General features: G+C 33.6%; 1 protein-coding gene across 5 annotated transcripts in view; it reads right to left on the bottom strand.

The window, feature by feature from the left end:
* Positions 1–6,081: 6,081 nt before the first annotated feature.
* LOC123526524 (neprilysin-like) overlaps positions 6,082–18,899 on the bottom strand; it is a 41,953-nt gene continuing 29,135 nt past the window's right edge. For all 5 annotated transcript variants that reach the window (XM_053523020.1, XM_053523019.1, XM_053523018.1 and 2 more), the window contains 9 exons: positions 18,205–18,308; positions 17,898–17,956; positions 13,999–14,050; positions 12,470–12,537; positions 11,221–11,351; positions 10,222–10,287; positions 9,592–9,696; positions 8,192–8,268; positions 6,082–7,379 (listed from right to left, as the gene is read on the bottom strand). In XM_053523020.1, coding sequence (XP_053378995.1) covers positions 7,280–7,379; positions 8,192–8,268; positions 9,592–9,696; positions 10,222–10,287; positions 11,221–11,351; positions 12,470–12,537; positions 13,999–14,050; positions 17,898–17,956; positions 18,205–18,308 — 762 coding nt within the window. In that variant the 3' untranslated portion in view covers positions 6,082–7,279. The remainder of the gene's footprint in view (positions 7,380–8,191; positions 8,269–9,591; positions 9,697–10,221; positions 10,288–11,220; positions 11,352–12,469; positions 12,538–13,998; positions 14,051–17,897; positions 17,957–18,204; positions 18,309–18,899) is intronic.

Here is an 18,899-nt window from a genome sequence, read left to right as displayed (position 1 = left end):
ACAAACAATATATGACAACATATCTTCTAGTCCCTTTAAACCGTGAATACGTTGATTCCGTATTGGCTCCCTATGGTGGTAGGTGATTGCATCCCTGAGCTGACTTCAGAGGATAACAAAAATCATCGTCTTTGCGGTTTACGGCACAACCATGGGACGAAAGCTCTGCGCTGGGAATATCACATCCAGGCGAGTGAAGACAAGTGAACGTCGGGCATTGTACTTCCGGGTTATGACATCACCAGGTAAAATCGTCTGGCGGAAGAAGCTAAAATATATAACATATGGTAAGCACCATAGCAAAACAAATAAGTCAGTGCATAAAACTGCTCCTTTGGATACACCATACCTCCGTAGGCTCCCATAAATAATACGTGCTACTTATACAAATATATGTGCTACTAAGTTCAGACGTCACGTGATTAAACTACGTCACTAATTACTTCCATTATTACAAAGATTACTTACTTAAAAGACTAAAGTTAAAGTATGAAAAAGATATGAAAAGTTTATGATGAAACATTATAGATACGGACATGATAAACTGCAGCTATTATTTACAACTACAAATTAACACAATTCAATATAAATCAAACGTTATATGATAGTTGGCATCCATATAATATCTAATGCCATATACTAAAACGGACATTGTATGTATATGCAATAGACTGGCACACAATTTCATATTACAATAATATATTACATACATGGTACTAGACTTGCCATATAGATTTATACATAACAATACAATGCAGTAATGGCGTTCCATAATTAACAAAATATTTGACATAAGTTTTTGAAACAGTGCTTTACAATTATCACGATACAAATTTCAGTATAAATCTAACATCTTACATAAACGAAACGTTTAGACTCATCTTTCTAAATAATTTACAAAAGTCTAAAAAATTTAATAAATTATCCTGACATACCGAAACTAGCCAAAATCACCTGCCGAAAAGTAAATGTTACAGAATTCTGTAGAATGAACAAAAATTTACCAAATAAAAATCGTAATGCAAAAATCATACAAAAATCTAACAAATATATTTCTTACCTCGATCGAGCATAAATTTCTAGCAAGAAAATAATTCAGACATAGATTCGTCTATAATGTCGTAAGGTGGTGTGCGCAAGGCATATCTAGTCCAGTCTATTTAAAGGATCATGTCCCACCAAATACTAAATTTCATGGGATTCACGGCCTATGCGTGAACTCTTACTATTTGCATTTCCATGGGATTCACGATATAGCCGGGGAATCTAACTACTTTGGCGCGAATTAAAATTGACAATTTGAGGCCCATTATAGTGGTTTTGGGGATAAAAACATAAATTACTGAAGTTTATAAAATATCAACTTTCTTATTACTGAACAGAATTTAATGAAATTTACATGAAAATTTAAGTTATGAAATACATAGAAACATGAGAGGTATTTTATGCGTGAAATCTGACATTTACCTCAATAACTCAAAAATTTACAAAAATATGATGCAATACCTGCATTTACACTACAGATAAAATAAGGCCCGTATGTCAATTTGTGACATCCATGCTATACACATTTTGTAGATTAACAAGAGCTCCTCCAAGCGTTTTGACTTTTGAAGCCCAAAGGTTAGGAACAAAACATAGAAGAAATTAAAAAAAAATATCTAAGTCAACAAAAAATATTTACCAGGTACAGGTATGTCAAAATACATCTAAAATTGGAGGTAACATCCATGTTGTACCACAGAAAAGTGGTCACGGTTTTTCCCTACGGCCAGTAATAAAAAGTTTCAAAAGAAGCTATGGTGCTGACGCGATTGTCATGTAGAAATAATACGCACAAAGAAAGTTCGACCCCTTGCTTTTCCATCTCAATTGCTATTCAAAGGTCTGTGCATTTGGTTGCAGAACCAGGTGAATTTCTCGAGTAATGGAGGTTCAATTGTTTTTTTTTCATTTTGCCTTGAGCTATGAATAAAATTTACAGACCTCAAAGATGATATGGTGATAAAAATAGAAGGCTAAATCATATAATCATATGACATGTACGTCGGGTTGCACCACTTGAGATACAATCATCTCTTCCGAGGGAAGGGGGCGTAGCCCAGGAACAGCCTAAAAATTATGTCTCCCAACATACGCACACGCATCATTTTTTTGTTGGGTTTAACGCCGTATCGACACAATTTTAGGTCATATGCTTGAGGAAGAACCAAAGTTTTATCTCTGTGCATTTTTTCATCACGGATTGGTACCTTGTAGAACACAGACCTTCCGCCCAGCAAGCAAGCATGCTCCATGGCTTCCTGGCATGAGGTATTGAACGCCCCGATTGAATCTGGAACCCACATGGAAGTGGGGCAATTTATTCGACGTCAGCGACATTGCCCCCCCCCCCCCCCCCCCCTCCCCACACACACCCCTGCACACACATCATGGATCTGCATTCAACGTAGTAACTGTTCTTGTGTACTACTCTCTACCTCATGAAAAATATACGTTACACTGTCAGAGATGTTTTAAGTACTTTTGGACAAGTAAACATTTGCTACATAAATGAAAATAATCTGAATACTATTCAACATAGACTTCAGGTTCTTGTACGATGCACTTTGTCTCAGCGATATCTATGTGTTTTTAAGTTTCAATGAAGTGCCAGCTGTAACATTTGGATTTCAATTTTGGCATGGAAAATGTGACTGAAGGTCAAATAGACAGACAGACAAACCGATAAAAAATCTTTAAAATCTCAATATGAAATAAAATCAACTTTATTGGTACTATAAATATATCATATCGGTAAGTAAGAAGTATAACAAGACGGCCAACATGGCCATAGGTCGCAATCTGAGTAACACACCATAACAGTGTAAACATGTTTTACCTAGTGATTTCACAGAGACAAATATTCTGACAAATTTTTATAGGATTGGACAACAAAAGCGGCATATTGAGTGTAAACAAGCATTTTTCTTTGATTTTACCTTGTGACCTAGTTTCTTTATCCCACTTGACTCAAATTCGAACTTGACCAAAGTTTTATAAAAATATACATCCTAACAAAATTTCGGGAAGATTGGAGCAAAAAAAAGTGGTTTCTAGAGCTTTTCCTTTGATTTGACCTGGTGACCTAGATTTTGACCCAACGTAATCCAAATTTAAAATCTTCCAAGACTTCATGATAATACACATTTTCCTGTCCCTATGTTTAATCTTATTTACAGTTCTCTTCAGAAGGTTATTTCAAATTGACATTTTTGTTTCCACTGGCTCCAAAGATATGTTTAGCCATCAGATAAAATTGTGCTATTCTTGAGGCTTACAATTTTCTTATAAAACGTTTCCAGTATTTATGTAAATAATAACCATGCAGTCAGGGAACCAGGCTAAGATCTGAGGTTCATGAAATCTTTCGACAGGATGGTGTTTAGTAACTTTGCAACAGGCAACCTGAAAGTTTCACGAATTATTCATGAACTTTTCACTGTAAAGTTCATGAAGTGTTCATGGAATTTTCACTGAAAAGAAAAGTGGACTTTCCAGTTCGTGAACACATTATGGAATTGGCTAATGAATAGTTAATGAACAAAAACCCAAAATCCTAAACTGTGTAAAATCCCTTTATGATCTGTTCATGAACAGAAAAGTCCCATTTTTAGTTCATAAAAAGTTCATGACTAAATTCATGAAATAATTCATAAACAGTTCATGAAAAACTCATGACAACAGGGATTGTCAAATTCAGTACCCTTAGTCATTTGGACCTTGGCCAACAGCTGTGGCTTTTGACTGGCAAGCTATAATAATTAAGTGTATACAATAACTGGACATTTATAAGTAAAAGTAATATTTGTTGTATTATCAACTATATTAAATATTCCAGTATCATATATGACATAATTTCATTTTTAATAGTACATTGTACACCTGCACACATTTCAGATAGTTTCCAATTCTAAAATGTGTGTAAAGTGTACTGCAAATGCATCATAAAAGGTATTTAATCTTTCAATATATCAGTTTCTTAAAATGACTAATATTATTAAATTTTGCAATTTACCATGTAAAAAATTTGTTAAAGATATAATATAAATGTATTCACTTTTCCGGTATGATGTCAGATGTGAGACACAACACATAATTCAATTAGATATATCTTGATTATGCTGCCAGACCATATAGTGCCCTGATGTTGAATGACACACACATCTACCAAAAACAATAAATACTGCATCATATATATATTTAACCTACTAAGTTGACGACCTATTCAGTCAATACCATTTACAATGTTAATATTCTATCAAAACAAATCTACTGTATGACAACATATGGTAGTTACACTGAGTCACAGATATTATCTATCAGCCTGTAATCAAGTAAGGCTTTAAAACATTTTCCATTCCTTTTGAAGGGATTTATATCTGTATTCAATAGGCTATTCTTCAGATTTGATAATGCAGTTATAGCCAGGTATACATTTTTTCAATAAAAGTGATCACATGCCTATTTTACCCCACTTTGAAGACAAACAAACCTGAAGCCCAAATAATGCTGGCAATTCTGCTCAGATGAAATATCATTTACTCAAAATAGAACTGACTATAAAGATAAGTCAAGAAGACAGCTTCCAACATCAGTGAGGGGCAAAAGATTTGCAGTTAGTGATCTTAACCATTTAGCCATGGAGGTCCTTTTAAAGGTTAATCAAACAGTAAGAAAGTTTAGTATTTCCAAATGGGTTATTTTTTGACTGCTCTGTAAACAAAACTTTGTATAGAGGACCGGAGGCTCAAACTTGCAACCCCTGGTTTTGTAATTACGAAATATTACGATTCGTTCGAATACATATATATATATATATATATATATGTAAGGGTTCATTTTTTATTTCAATAAGCGTCAGGGGCGTCAAAATTCAAAATGTAACAATTTTCAGACAATTAAGCAATGTACTTCATATAAGGATACGTTCACGTTGGGATAGTATTGAAAACGAAACCTTCTCATGATATCATGATTGCGGGATTTATAGAAGTTACAATTCATTTCAGATAGCGCCTGTGGTATAAAATGTCAAATAATGAATATTTAACTCTGACCTGTAAAACCAAATTCAGCCGTCTTTGCGTGGAGTGGGTTATTAACAGGGCAAGTCCGTGATAACTTATCTTATGGTCAGATGCTACTAGACTGGAGAAGTAAGAAACGAAATAATAAAATGTGTGCGTCCTTTTTATTACTTTTTGGTTCCGGTCTCCCTTTTTATTCTAGTAACAGGGATCAGTGGTACTTTTCAGTACCCGCCAATGCTTAAAACAATAATTAAAGAAGCACTTTGGGTCTACCTCAACAACAAAATACTGTAAAAGTCGCCATATACAAATGTATGACTTATTATCAAAAGGGGATGAAAATCCCCGAGACGGTAACGTCCGTATATAGTTATTCGTCTTTGTTGTCTGCATATACCAAGGCATTTTTTCGATGACTTTCGGTTCCGTTTTATGTACAGTCCGCAGACTGGTTGTCTGCCTGAGTAACAGAGCACCCCAAATCAGTTACAGAAATTTGTAAACCGTGCCAACGTGTTTCTTTTATTTCTTTTTTCGATTTGAAAATGTATATACAACTGAATTATTGTTTTAAATAGTAAGGAGTTCTGCGCGGAGTGCAAACAAACAAAAAAGAATGTCCTAAAGCCAGTATGAGAACGCGGTGAATGACGTCACCGTTACGGCTACCCATAAATTTTGCAAGGTATGATGTTCGCTGTAACAGGTATGGTTCCACTAACTGTAAACTTCATGTTTCAAGTGAATATTGACTTTCTTTTGACTAGTGAATAATTTCTTTGTAATAGGAATATTTTAATGATAAATCCCAATTCTAAGCTGTGCCTTAATTTTATTTATTTATATATGTTTGATGTTAAACTTAACAGAAGCAAAAGCAGGCCATTTTATTTGTTAAGGAAAAGGGACTTGGGTGTGTCAAGCAATCCACATTTTATAAATGTATTATTCTCCCCAATATGCACAAAAATAACAAACACAGAGTGGATTAAAAATCACAAGAAAAGTAATTGATATTATGTTTAATGTAAAGAAGTGATATAAAACACATGAAATTCATTATTAAAACAGCAGCAGCAATGATGCTATCATCCTAAGACAAATTTAAATGAGAGTAGGTAAAAAAAGTATTTCTTTTAAATTTTCTCTCTTGCTCCTGTATAATTATACAACCTAACTCTTGAAGGTTGTTGTATAATGCTTTAGTAAAATCTTTGTTTGTTACTTTTAAATTAGTAACATTTTACCTGTATATGATATATATCAATAGACATCCTTTTCAAAGTTATATTAAAGTTAGTGTGCCTTTTTACTTATTTTGATTATTTCTAAAAATGATATGCAAGCATAACTGTAAAATTTAAACAGTTACCTAAAATATTAAAATGCGACATGCGTGTAACATTATTTCAAAATGTGCCAAATGAATAAAACAGATAGACAAAAATGCATTTGGGTATGTATAGATAATATATAAATAATAATATATGGGTGAAACCATCAGTCTACGAACCAGGGTAAACCGTCTATGAAAGCTAAATAGTATTAACTGTTTAATATGTAGTATTTGCATAGCTACAAACTTCGGAATTTATGTGTTTATTTAATGTTTTTTTTTTTTTTTTTTTTTTTTTGTTAATGATACAAACTACAATGTGACAGTATTTTTATTTACAAAAGCGATGTCATTATTGATAATGTCGTAGCCTAGACGACGACCTTGTTATTAACAAATTCCTGGGGATTCATATAAATGGTAAAACCGGTTGAGATTTTCCAGTTGTAATTTTACATGAACTACGTTATACCAAAAAGGTATTCCGTCCATACTTTCCCGCTATATAACACAATGGTCATATTTATAAAAGGTGTTACACACATTGTAAAACACCCATGTGTATACTGACAACAGAAATACTATCAAAATGGCAAAGGATAGATTTTCCAGAGGCACATAGTACCCTAAAAACGGCCAGAGAGACATACATCGCAAAGAAGGTCTGTAACAAAAAAAGATACTGCGGCAGATACAAGATGAAAATATAGAACCAGTCGGCGGTCCATCTCGTGAACAAAATATGTATGCAGATTATGTAGCAGATGAACAAAAGATTCATTCAACCATGCATAACGAAATGTCAAGCGTTGTTCGTGATTTTGTTGAGAATTTTCCTAGATAATTTTATCAATCCCTTGTTTGTTGTGTACTACCATACATAACATTTATCTCCAGGATTCATTGCACTGTTCTTTTTACAGCCGAAAGCATCCGAAAACTCTCGAAAATTTTGCAAGGTTCCAATAACCCTGAAAGAAGAAAATGTACATAAAATTCAGCTACGATCGCATCATATTCGCTTTCTAATTGAATAAATATTTAAGACTATATGCCCTAGAAAGTCGGAAAGGTAGACCTCGATTTTAAAAACTGCAACGAAACAAAGACACTTCTTAATTATAGGACTTACTAATTTTAACAAGACAGACTGTCCCTAAACAGTTGATTTATACGACGCTAGAGGCAGGATTGGCAGTGATGCTAGCGTAGAATATATTATCATTTTAAACATAGTGGTACTTTGTTTACTGTGATTTTTTCTGTGTGGCGTTGTCCACTCCCTCGGGACAAAATACTGAATCGAAGTAGTCATTTCCAATGAAAACAGCCTCCTCAAAACAAATCTCTCCAGTAGTTTATATACGAATGTATAGACGACAATCTACACAAAAATAGACATATTTACCAGAAGTTTATTGTCGGTCGTCTGTCGTTCCGCCGATAGAAACTTTGTTGCACTCATTGAAATTTAATGTTACTTGATATAAACAATGCTTTATGATGAAGTACAAAACACTATAATTATGATTATATCATGACTAACATAATTTGTATTTTTTATTGTGTGTCTCCTCCATTGACAGTTGTAGTTTATTATTTTTGGCTGCTAAATAATGAAGAGACACGTTCTGTATTTTATATTTTTTGAACACGGCACGACATTGGGGTAAGGATGGGGGTTTTACAGGAACACGGAAGATTTGTATTCATTACTGAATGGTTGCCCTGTAACATTGAGACATATGTTCTTACATTTTATTCTCAAAGGTATGAGACGTACCTAAACTGTTCCGGGCTGTGTACACCAGTCTTAATGAGATTGACAAGAGCTTCTTTACGGGAGTTATCACACCAGATCTGAAATAAAGCATCACCTCTTAATAATGTAAATTTTTAAAACTGATCTAAAAACCCCAACTTCAAAAAAATCTTAATTTAAGAGAAAACACACACAGGGATTTCATTAACATTTCTGGAAACTAGATTAAGAAATATTGGATTACTATATTTTTTAGATCAATACACGGAGTGTCTTTACTAATCATAACCGTCATGCAACCGACACCCTTTCCATATTGACAACATGACCAAATATAAAGTCTCTCCAAACCTAAATCCTTGTCATGCGTACATGCAACAATTGAAATCCGCTTTCTTTAAATGGACTGTCGTAATTTAGAGAAATGTTATAGAATATACCGCCTTTATTAACTATTTCACTTCTGTTTTATTATATTTACATCTACATGTACACCATGAGATTTTTTTCTTGGAAAAGTGACTAAATATTTTCTATGATTTTCATAGCCTGTCTTTCCGTGAAATTAGTTCATTTCAAATTGAAAGTATCATTGTAATAGTAAAACGAATATTGTATTCAATATCTTACATTTACTTGAAATATTGGTTATGGTTCGTCCTTTGAACGAGCCCTAGGGAAACAGTTTTTTTTTATATACTTCATAGTGTTGCTTGCATCGTCTCTTTAGCTTCAAACGTATAGATACCAAATTCATTATTTACGTTTTTTGTTCTAAAATTAAATTTATAATGTTTTTCATAACGCATCTGTATAATTGAAGACATATTTTTGCTTTTCTTCATAGTGGTATTAAGATAATGATAGTATAGACATTTTCTCGTAACCGAAACATTCACATCTAACCTAATATTGCCAATTATTATACTTATCAACCGCTTTTATTGCTTATCACTATAGTGTTTATCAAATTGTAAAGACATACATTCTCTAAACGAAAACATTTCAATCCCATTCACCTATTTTAAAAGATATCGACATATTAGAAGTTAGATTAGTTGTCTTTGGGTCAGTTAGTTCGTTCTTGTTCTATGGGATCATTGTGTCCTGTTATGTGTACTTGCAATATAAAGCTGGCGCTAGGGACATGTGTGGTTGATACCTTTTTTTTTTAATTTTTGATATCTTACCATTTAAGGATAGACCTGAGTCTATAGTGAGGTTTTGCTTGTTGTGTTACATGTTTCAGTAAGTTGAAAAATATTAATCCGCATATTGAAGTTCTTATGGAGAAAACTATTCACGTTAAATCTGACCTACACGTAGAATTCAGTCCCAGTGCAATTAAAATAAAATGTTCTTCTCGATAGGTTTTACAAATAAGTGTCTTTCTCAGCAAGACAAAGGTATAATTTCAAAACCTGAGCAAAGCTTATAAAGAATAGTTGGTTATGTGTAAAATTTAATCCCGGCAACATTGGCTCCTCGATATTTTGTCGTCCTTCCTCCACCCATTTTCTGTATGCCTGAAACAAAATATTCCTGCTCATATTACTATTATATTTCTATTACAAAAAAATAACAAAATTCACACCTTCCTAATTATGCATTAACAAACTAAAGATCAACATGCACTACGTTATGTATAAAATGGATAACAATGTAACATACATGTAAAGGTATTGGCTATGCTATAAAGTAATAACAGTTGCCAGTACACACAGTGGCACTTAAAAGTTATCTTCAAGAAGTGTTGGAAAATGCTTCCGGTATAACCTATTTTGAAAAGCTTATGAACATGAATACATAGTGTATGCATTTCATTTGAAGCCAAAAACACTAAATGAGCCGTGCTAGCATCCGCGCAGTCTGGTCAGGATACATGCTGTTCGCTTTCATTTAGCCTATTACAATTAGAGAAACGGTTAGTGAACAGCATGGATCCATGCTGGTCATAAAGCCACTTTGTTGGTTTCCTCATGGCGTGGCTCAAATGTAATCAAAATTTAACTGAACCGCCTCCAACCGTACTTGTGAGAAATAACCATTACCCGAAAACTTTGTTTGACTCCTCCATTATCTGCTATATTTTCTGCTTGTGTGTTAATGCCGTTAACCTTGAATAAAATGGATACATACATTTAGATTTCGTAGCCTGTCGGATAAAATAAAAACGTTTATATTTTGTCTAAATGCCATTGTCTATTTACATATTTAAAGAAAAGTGACCTTACTGCATCTATCTGCGTTCAAAGCTTCAAACCTGAGCCCGTACAATGTTAGTTACTTACAAGGTTCAAACGCGGCTTACTCTTCATTTGCTTGCTGATGATTTATCACTGAGTTTTACTGACGATTATAAAAACATTTAGAGATCCTCTCCATATAAATGCAAACAGGAAGGGAAAACAGATGCTCAGGTGAACGAATAAGTTAATACTTCTGTTATGAGTATCGTATGTATGGAGAATACGCCTTATTGACGTCCATCTGTTTAACGGGCGTGGGTAGGCCTTCGCTGAATATTAGACTGAAAGATACTATTTATTTTTAATGCCAATGAGAAGAATGCATAATAGCCAAGTTCAAAATGCTGGAGCAAACATATAAATGGTTAAATCACTTAAAAGCCGGTATGTTCGTACTGAACGACTGTTGTGACAATTTATGTTTTAAACAATTGATTTAACAATTGTGTTGCTCATCTTAATAATGAAACAAAAACTTTGTTTTTTTTTTATATTTGAGAAACTGAGATCGTTAACTCAAAAACATTATCTGTCTGCAAACATTTTAAGCACTTATGCGGAAAAAAACAGCTGTAGAACAGCTTTGGTATTTGATGCTTAACACGGTGCATGTGAAGTAAATTTAAATGAGGACGAATAGTCCGAGTGTGATGAGTTTGAATGGTTTACATGGCGTGTATTTCCCAATGCCGACGGGCCAAACATGCGAACAAAGGAAGTTGTTTGACCCTTATTAGATAGTCTTACAAGACATTTGACTTTCTAACCTGATGGACTCTCTGTTTTAAGAAGTTCACTTACGGTTAGATTTGCTTCCGGTGCTACGAACCGGCTGTATTGATCAATAAAACACTGTGCCTTTTCCTTGAAGTTGGTAATGATTGAAGTATTCCACCACTGCTCAAGGTTGCCGTTTTTGTCAAACTGTCTCCCTGTAAATATTTTTTTAAAATGCCTTTATCAAGAGCTTTTAATTCGCGCTAGCACTTTGGTGTATTACAATTTTGATCTTGACATGGCGGAAAGCTTTAAAATGTGTGCCCTATGTCTTTTGCATATAGGTATGCAAAGAAGACATGGTACCAGTTCTACTTTTTTGCATGCCGAAAGTGAAAATTGTGATAGAAATAAATAAAGTAATTTGAATGTAAATCCACATTAACCTTGTGCTCGATTTTTCTAATTCATGTTGTCTTTTGGGGGAATGTATCGTATTCAATGCAACTACGTAACAGTTTATTTGAGGTGGAGGACGAATAATATCAAACACAAAGTCTTTCATCAAGTCGTCTCGGAGAACATACGCCTTGCTCAGAGCTCAAACTCACGACCCCGCGATCTGCGCTCTCCCTACTGAGCTAAGGGAGCGGACACTACATAACAGAGTTTGAACACAAGGTATAGGGTGAGGGTGTGAGTAACTTTGCACATTTCATTACTTGTAGCAAACAGATCCAATCAATCCAGATATGATTATTTTGCTTGACGTGTGATGGCCTTCAAAAGTTGGTACGTGAGACTCGGTATTTTATATTCTCTTGTCATATGTAAGCATAATAACTGCCAAGTTTTACAGTTTTATTTAGATTTCCAGCTTAATCTGTGTGTGTGTTTTAGGGTTATTGAACATTTTCATTAACTTTCATGAACAGATTCAAACAAACCAAATCTGCTTTTACTTGGCTTCGATGTATTTTATGTTTCCAATATATCTTCATCAGGATTCGATTCATACAAGACACATTCTTATTACAATTAACAGACGATGAGAGTGTAAGTTGTATAATTTTAAGATATTCAAATATTCAGAGATTTACAAATCAAGAAGTTCTCAGGACTGGATAATTTAAAACCCTAAAACATACTACAAACTAACTAAATCAATAAATAAATAACTTTTTTTGGAGATTAATTTGTTATTTACAGTTTTGATTTTTATCTCAATTATATTTGATGTAGTAATACTTAGAGAAACAAGCTTTGGTTTAAAAATGCAAACGTTCAAATATCATTTAAAATTATCATGGCGTGAAAACGTGGTTTAATTTACCTTGGTCATCAAATCCGTGCGTGATTTCATGCGCTATTATAGTGCCAATTCCACCGTAATTCATTGAACTGCAAATAATAAGATAATTCATTGTGATTTAGAGACGGTACTTACGCGTCGTAAACTGATCACTAAAAAACCCGAGCAACAACGTATATGTACGCAAATCCTGAGAACATGGCCCCAATTTTACGATAAAACTTAAGTAATTGTTTAGCTAAGACTGTTATTTTAAATGCTTGTTTTTGTCCTTTATGCGTCTTCAATGTTGACTTTTTCATCTATATCAGACCCGTACATGACTCATTCATATTTCAAAACGCAATAATTCTGAATTTTACAGAAAATGAAGTAAAAAAATAAGAAATATATTTAAGCAAATATTTAAGTTCGTTATATCGTGCTTAAATAGAAATATCATATTTGCGTGACTGAAATAGGTACTGCAGACAGATACTACTAACCATAGTTTATTTTGATAAAATATACATTGGTATAGAAAAAGTCAACATTGAATATCAGTAGCTTAAGCAATAGCATGATTTTAAAGTAACAGACTTAACTAAGTAATTGCTTAAGTTGTTTCGTGAAATCGGGGCCAGGCCTGAAACTGAGTAGTAACAAGCTCGAGCAGCAACGTATTCCGGGATACTGGTCGGAAAGTGAGTACTCAGGGCTCGAGTAAAAACGTATCCTGAGGAGCTGGTCGGAACTGAGACAACGTATAACGAGAAACTGATTGGTGACTGACCACTAACTAGCTCAAGCATCAACGTATCCCGAGAAAGTGGTTGGAAACTGGACATAACAACGTACCAGTAAAAACTGCTTTATAACCGAGTATTTACAAGCTCGAGCAACAACGAATCCCGGGAAATCAAACGGAAAATGAGTACTAGCGAGCTCGAGCACCAAGTTGAACGTGTCTCGAGAAACTGGTTGGAAACAGAGAACTTACGAGCTTGAATACCAACGTATCCCGAGAAACTGTTCGGTAACTGAACGCCAATGAGACTGAACATCCACATATTCCGAGAACTTATTGGCTACCGAGGATTGAAAAGCTGGAGCACCAACGTAACCCGAAGGGCTAATTGGTAATAGAGAACTACATCCCGAGGAATTTTGCAGGACTTACACTATTTATATAACTATTTTTTTTTAAAAGAAAAAGTCTTGAAGAGAGATATAATGTTAAATCACAGGACCATCGTTAGTGTCTGACGTCAAAACCTTTAGTTTAGTTATAAACATTAATTCATTGGAATATTGGCATATTAATTCATTTGAGCACATCAAACGCATCATTTTACATTTTTGCCATTTCACGCTTAGATGTAAGATAACAATTAAAAAGTACTTCAATCGCTATGATTACTTCACTGTAAAATCAGACCTCAAATCGATAAAATTCAGTCTACATTGTATAGTTCCATACCACTTGTCTCATACGTTATTGACACTTCTGTTTTCGTATTGAACAATACTCCTTTAATGTATCTTTATAATATATTGAATACAAAACTTACTTTGGTTGATCCTTGTTATAAAATGGAGACTGCAATATTCCAGCTGGGAACTCTGTAAATAAGTACATAAATTAATGTTTTAACTCCATTTAATTTCGGCCAAGATTCTTTCTTATAGCCGGTGGGTATATGATAACAGGTGAGCGTCAGCACGTATTGGACTGTATTTTAATTCATATTCTTGTTAAAATATCTCATACTTGATATTGCTTAATAACAACATATATAAACACACATTTTCTACGCTTTATCAAATGGTTTCATGCTGCAGTGGTACAAGTTAAGTAATGACAATAGATATGATTTATTACTGAATAGTTAGTAACATTTATCGACCTAACAGACATGCTCAGTATAAACATATAATGGATGTAAACTTATCAACGCCTCTGAAGTCACAACGTCCAGGATCTGAAGAACAATTCACTAACATTTAAATTTAATGCTGATGTGAAGCATCTGGAATTAGTGGAATTATTTAACATAAAGGAACAATTTACATTAATACAAGGAAAAAAGTTGCAATATGGTCCTTATAAAGATCTGGGAGGAAGACTTTACACTATCGTCGCAATCACAATCGAGCTAAAATAAATTGAGTTAATCAAAGGCAAAGCAGCCCTAGAAAACTTAAATATTTATATAAAATATCTATTAGTTAAACATTATTTTTGAAAACCATTCAACACTGTAAGCTTATCTAAGACACAGTAACATTGAGAAAACGAAAGTATTCTATCAAGATTAATGACAAAGGCTCATCCTTTGGACAAAACTCAAATATCTTGACAAATAGAAATCATTCTTAGCCAATGTTCATATTTTCTAGAGCGAAGGCAGTAAAAAATCGATTAGCATTTTACTTCTATAAAGAGGGATGATCTGTAAATATATTACTGATTACCTAAATACTTGTTTTCCTTATATTTTGTATTTTGTTAAAATAAATACATAGTCCTCTCGTAAATCTAGCAACTCGAGTTTTAATTAAAACAAGAGGGCCGTGAAGGCCCTGTATCGCTCACCTGACCTATTGACCTTAAGATCATAGAGATTAACATTCTGACCAAGTTTCATTAAGATATGGTCATAAATGTTGCCTCAAAAAAGTTAACTAGCTTTTCATCTAGTTTGACCACATGACCAAGATTCGAACTTGACCTAAAGATCATTAAGATTAACATTCTAAGTTTCATGAAGATACAGTCATAAATGTGGCCTCTAGGGTGTTAACAAGTTCTCTTTTGATTTGACCTAGTGACCTAGTTTGTAATCCCACCTAACCCAGATTTAATTCTGAGCTAAATATCATCAACATTAACATTCTGACCAAGTTTCTTTAAGACATGGTCATAAATGTGGCCTCTAGAGTGTTAACTAGCTTTTCCTTTGATTTGACCTTGTGCCCTAGTTTTTGATTCTACATAACCCAGATTCAAGCTGGACCTTAAGATCAACCAGATTAAGATTCTGACGAAGTTTCATAAAGATACATCATAAATGTGGCCTCTACAGTGTTAACAAGCTTTTCCATTAATTTGACCTGGTGACCCAATCTCAAACTCGTCCAAGATTTTCTTGAAGGTAAAACTCTGACCACGTTTCATTAAGATTGAGCCAAAATTGTGACCGCTAGAGTGTTAACAAGCTTTTCCTTTGATTCGACCTGGTGACCTAGGTTTTGACCCCAGATGACCCATTATCGAACTCGTCCAAGATTTTATTAAGCAAAATTTTCTGACCAAGTTTCATTAAGATTATGCCAAAATTGTGACCTCTAGAGTGTTAACAGTCAACCTGTTGACGACGACGGACACAGGACGATCACAAAAGCTCACCTTAAGCACTTTGTGTTCAGGTGAGCTAAAAACATCAAATAGTTTCAAGACGTCTTGGTTAAACAGAAATATCACCCGAAACATTTATTTTATACTTTTTACTTGGTATTTATGCTTTTGCAGGGCGAGTAATAATTCAATGTTGTCAGATAAATGGCCATACATTATGTTAGACTATGACAGTTGTATTATTAAATAAAATAAATGATATAGAGAAGAAAGATACATGGACATGTAACCCGTGATACCCATCCCCGTTCACCTAAACGCTGAAGCAGAATCCATACAATTTATGAATCATATATCAACAAATAAAGTTTGAATCTTTAAAATCAAACAAAGGATTCTTCTCTCACTCATTAATCATTGCGATATATTAGAAACACCATCAGAAAGTGATCGTAGGATACATTTTGGCAAACTGAAAGTTAAATGTACTTCTCAATATTTCTCCGCTGTATTAGACATATATGGGCACTTAATATGTTTCCAATTTATTTACAAAACCAAACGTTCTTTCTAAACGGATAGTGACTTTAGGCTGCTGTTTGGACAAGCGTACTCGTCTTAAGTGGTCTGGTGGAGAAAAAGTCTAAAATATGGCTGCGTTTGGGGTGCTCTGTGCTTCTTGAAAATCTACCCTTACATTTTATTTTTCACAAGTTGCATTTAGAAATTTCAGAACGGTTAAGTAAAATTATAGGTTCATATTTATATCATAATTTTACACAGTCATGCAATTACTCCGTCGCGATGATACTACAGGATATGATCACGGTGCTCATACATGATATCAACCAAACCCTACATTTGAAGAAGAAATTATAATGTAGCGCTTATACTTCCATGTAATAGTTCACTAGACCACTTTCTTCCATTTGACCAGAAAATTAATTTTAAATTTTCTTAACCTTTGTATTGCGCATCTGCAATTGCCTTTTCCAAGTCTCCTACATATCATTACTTGGGATGCAAACGATTTTGGAATACACTTCTCTGGTGAAAAAAATACTGATTTTCTTCTGTTTAGGATAGTCCAATATCTGTTTAATTTTGGCAAGATGAGTTATACTGATGAGTCGCCAAACATAAATGAAATCTTCTGGAAACACGCTAGGTATAGTCTTGTCCAAAGCAGTTTTGAAAATTGTCACTACGTTCATACAGAACTGAGATCAATTTAGTTTATTCATTGGCAATTTACAACCTTGAACCTTGTTCCGGCCATTGCAATAACTCCTGCAGCTAAGAACCACGCTAAACGATAATGAATGTCTTGTATTTATTTTCACTTTCCAGGTTTTTAACAACCATATAGGACCTTTTGTTCCACTTATTTAGTTAGTAGAACAACGGCTCCCAAGAAATAAAAGGGTATTCTTTATCAGACTGCATAGTTTCTTAAACAGCTTCGTCCATAAAATTGTCCCTTTTATTTGTTTGGAGTTGGGCTTATGAGCCTTGTATTTTTTTAATTGTGTTTTTTAACTTAAGAACAAATCGCGAAAGTAATTTCTTACTTGACTAACCTTTGTTTTTATGTCAGTAAACTGACGTTTGGGAGGATACGGTGATGTGGCTAAAAAAGCATTTCCAAAGTAAGTCAGTTATGCAATATTTCTTCAATTCTACCAGTATAAGTTTATTGCACTGTGTCTTATTTTCTTACGAATACTAAATAACAAGAATAAGATTTGACAGGATAAATATACAAAATATATAAATATACGTGTATATATATATATATATATATATATATATATATATATCAGAAGGCATTATCATTTTTATAATGTTTATATGAATGTTTGATTTTTTTCCCAATTTTATCGCGTACATCTTTGAATCAATAGGGTAACGTAGCGAAAATAATAGAATAAAGGTAAGATTTCGAAATGTCCATGCATGTTTCTTAGACATCTTCAGTCATACGCTAAACACCATCTGTTCGCCCTTATGTTCTTTGATCGTATTGATTATATGGATACTGATTTTTTCTAAGTTTAAGTAAATTGCTTTGGCCTTGAATATATACGATTTACTTTCAATGATTGTACTTACGTATGTTATTCAGGACTCTATTGTATAATGCGTTAACTTGGGATGGAGCATCAGTCCAACTGAAATTGAAGTTCATCTGCATTATTTGGTTTTAAGTTACTTTCCACAGTTGTTTAAAAACATTTTGCGAACCTAAATCTATCTCGATGCATATCTGATGGTTTCAATAGCAGTAGATAACTATGTTTACTAATCTGTTTACATTTAAAAGAATAGCTTATTTCAATATTATCAGTAGAATATTTTACTTGTTTCTCTGAAATGATAATTCATATGGATGAATACAGGAAATGCAAATCCAACTTACTCGTTTTTGTCGTACTTTTGTCTCAACTTTCGAAATTGCCCGGACATATGTTTTTTCAAATTGCTGAGAATATTCTGGAAATACTCGTGCTTTTTTATAGTAGCCTGAAATAAAAAAATAAATAAGATCTTTGCTTTTCATTTAGTTAAAGCTATACAGTAAAGATTACTTCTAACGTTCTAGCTTTGCGAGCTGGAAGTATAATGAAACAGCTCCGACTTCCCATGTTGGTTTTTGATTCGCATTTGAAAAAAAAACATAAGGCTAGGAATACCATCTGGAATTAGGTGTCGGTTTTTCTAAAAGCCGTGAACATCACTATGCCGCTATTAAAAATAATTGTCATTAAAAGCGGTTATTCATTTAAAAATATTTGAATACGAAAATATGAAAATTGTAAGTATTTATTTATTTATTTATTTATATTTTTTTTTGAATTTTGAAAATCCATAAGTGAGCGAATAAGTCAAAAATCAAATATTCTGATCCCATACACAATGCAAAAACATTTGTTTCGCCTACCACCAGATAAACAGATCTTTATGCGTGACGGCACGGCGATCTCTCTTATATATGAGCCTTTGTGGTTTGTAATTCAGTCAAAATACAGTTCCCTGTGCATTTATGGCTGGTTTTAGTCAACAAAACATGATTACCAAACAGATGAAAGCAGGATTCCAGTCTGCATTGTAAGT

Source organism: Mercenaria mercenaria, chromosome 14 (genome assembly GCF_021730395.1).
Source record: "Mercenaria mercenaria strain notata chromosome 14, MADL_Memer_1, whole genome shotgun sequence".
Classification (NCBI taxonomy): domain Eukaryota; kingdom Metazoa; phylum Mollusca; class Bivalvia; order Venerida; family Veneridae; genus Mercenaria; species Mercenaria mercenaria.
The sequence above is the reverse complement of the archived record's forward strand: the minus strand, read 5'-3'. Positions and strand labels throughout refer to the sequence as shown.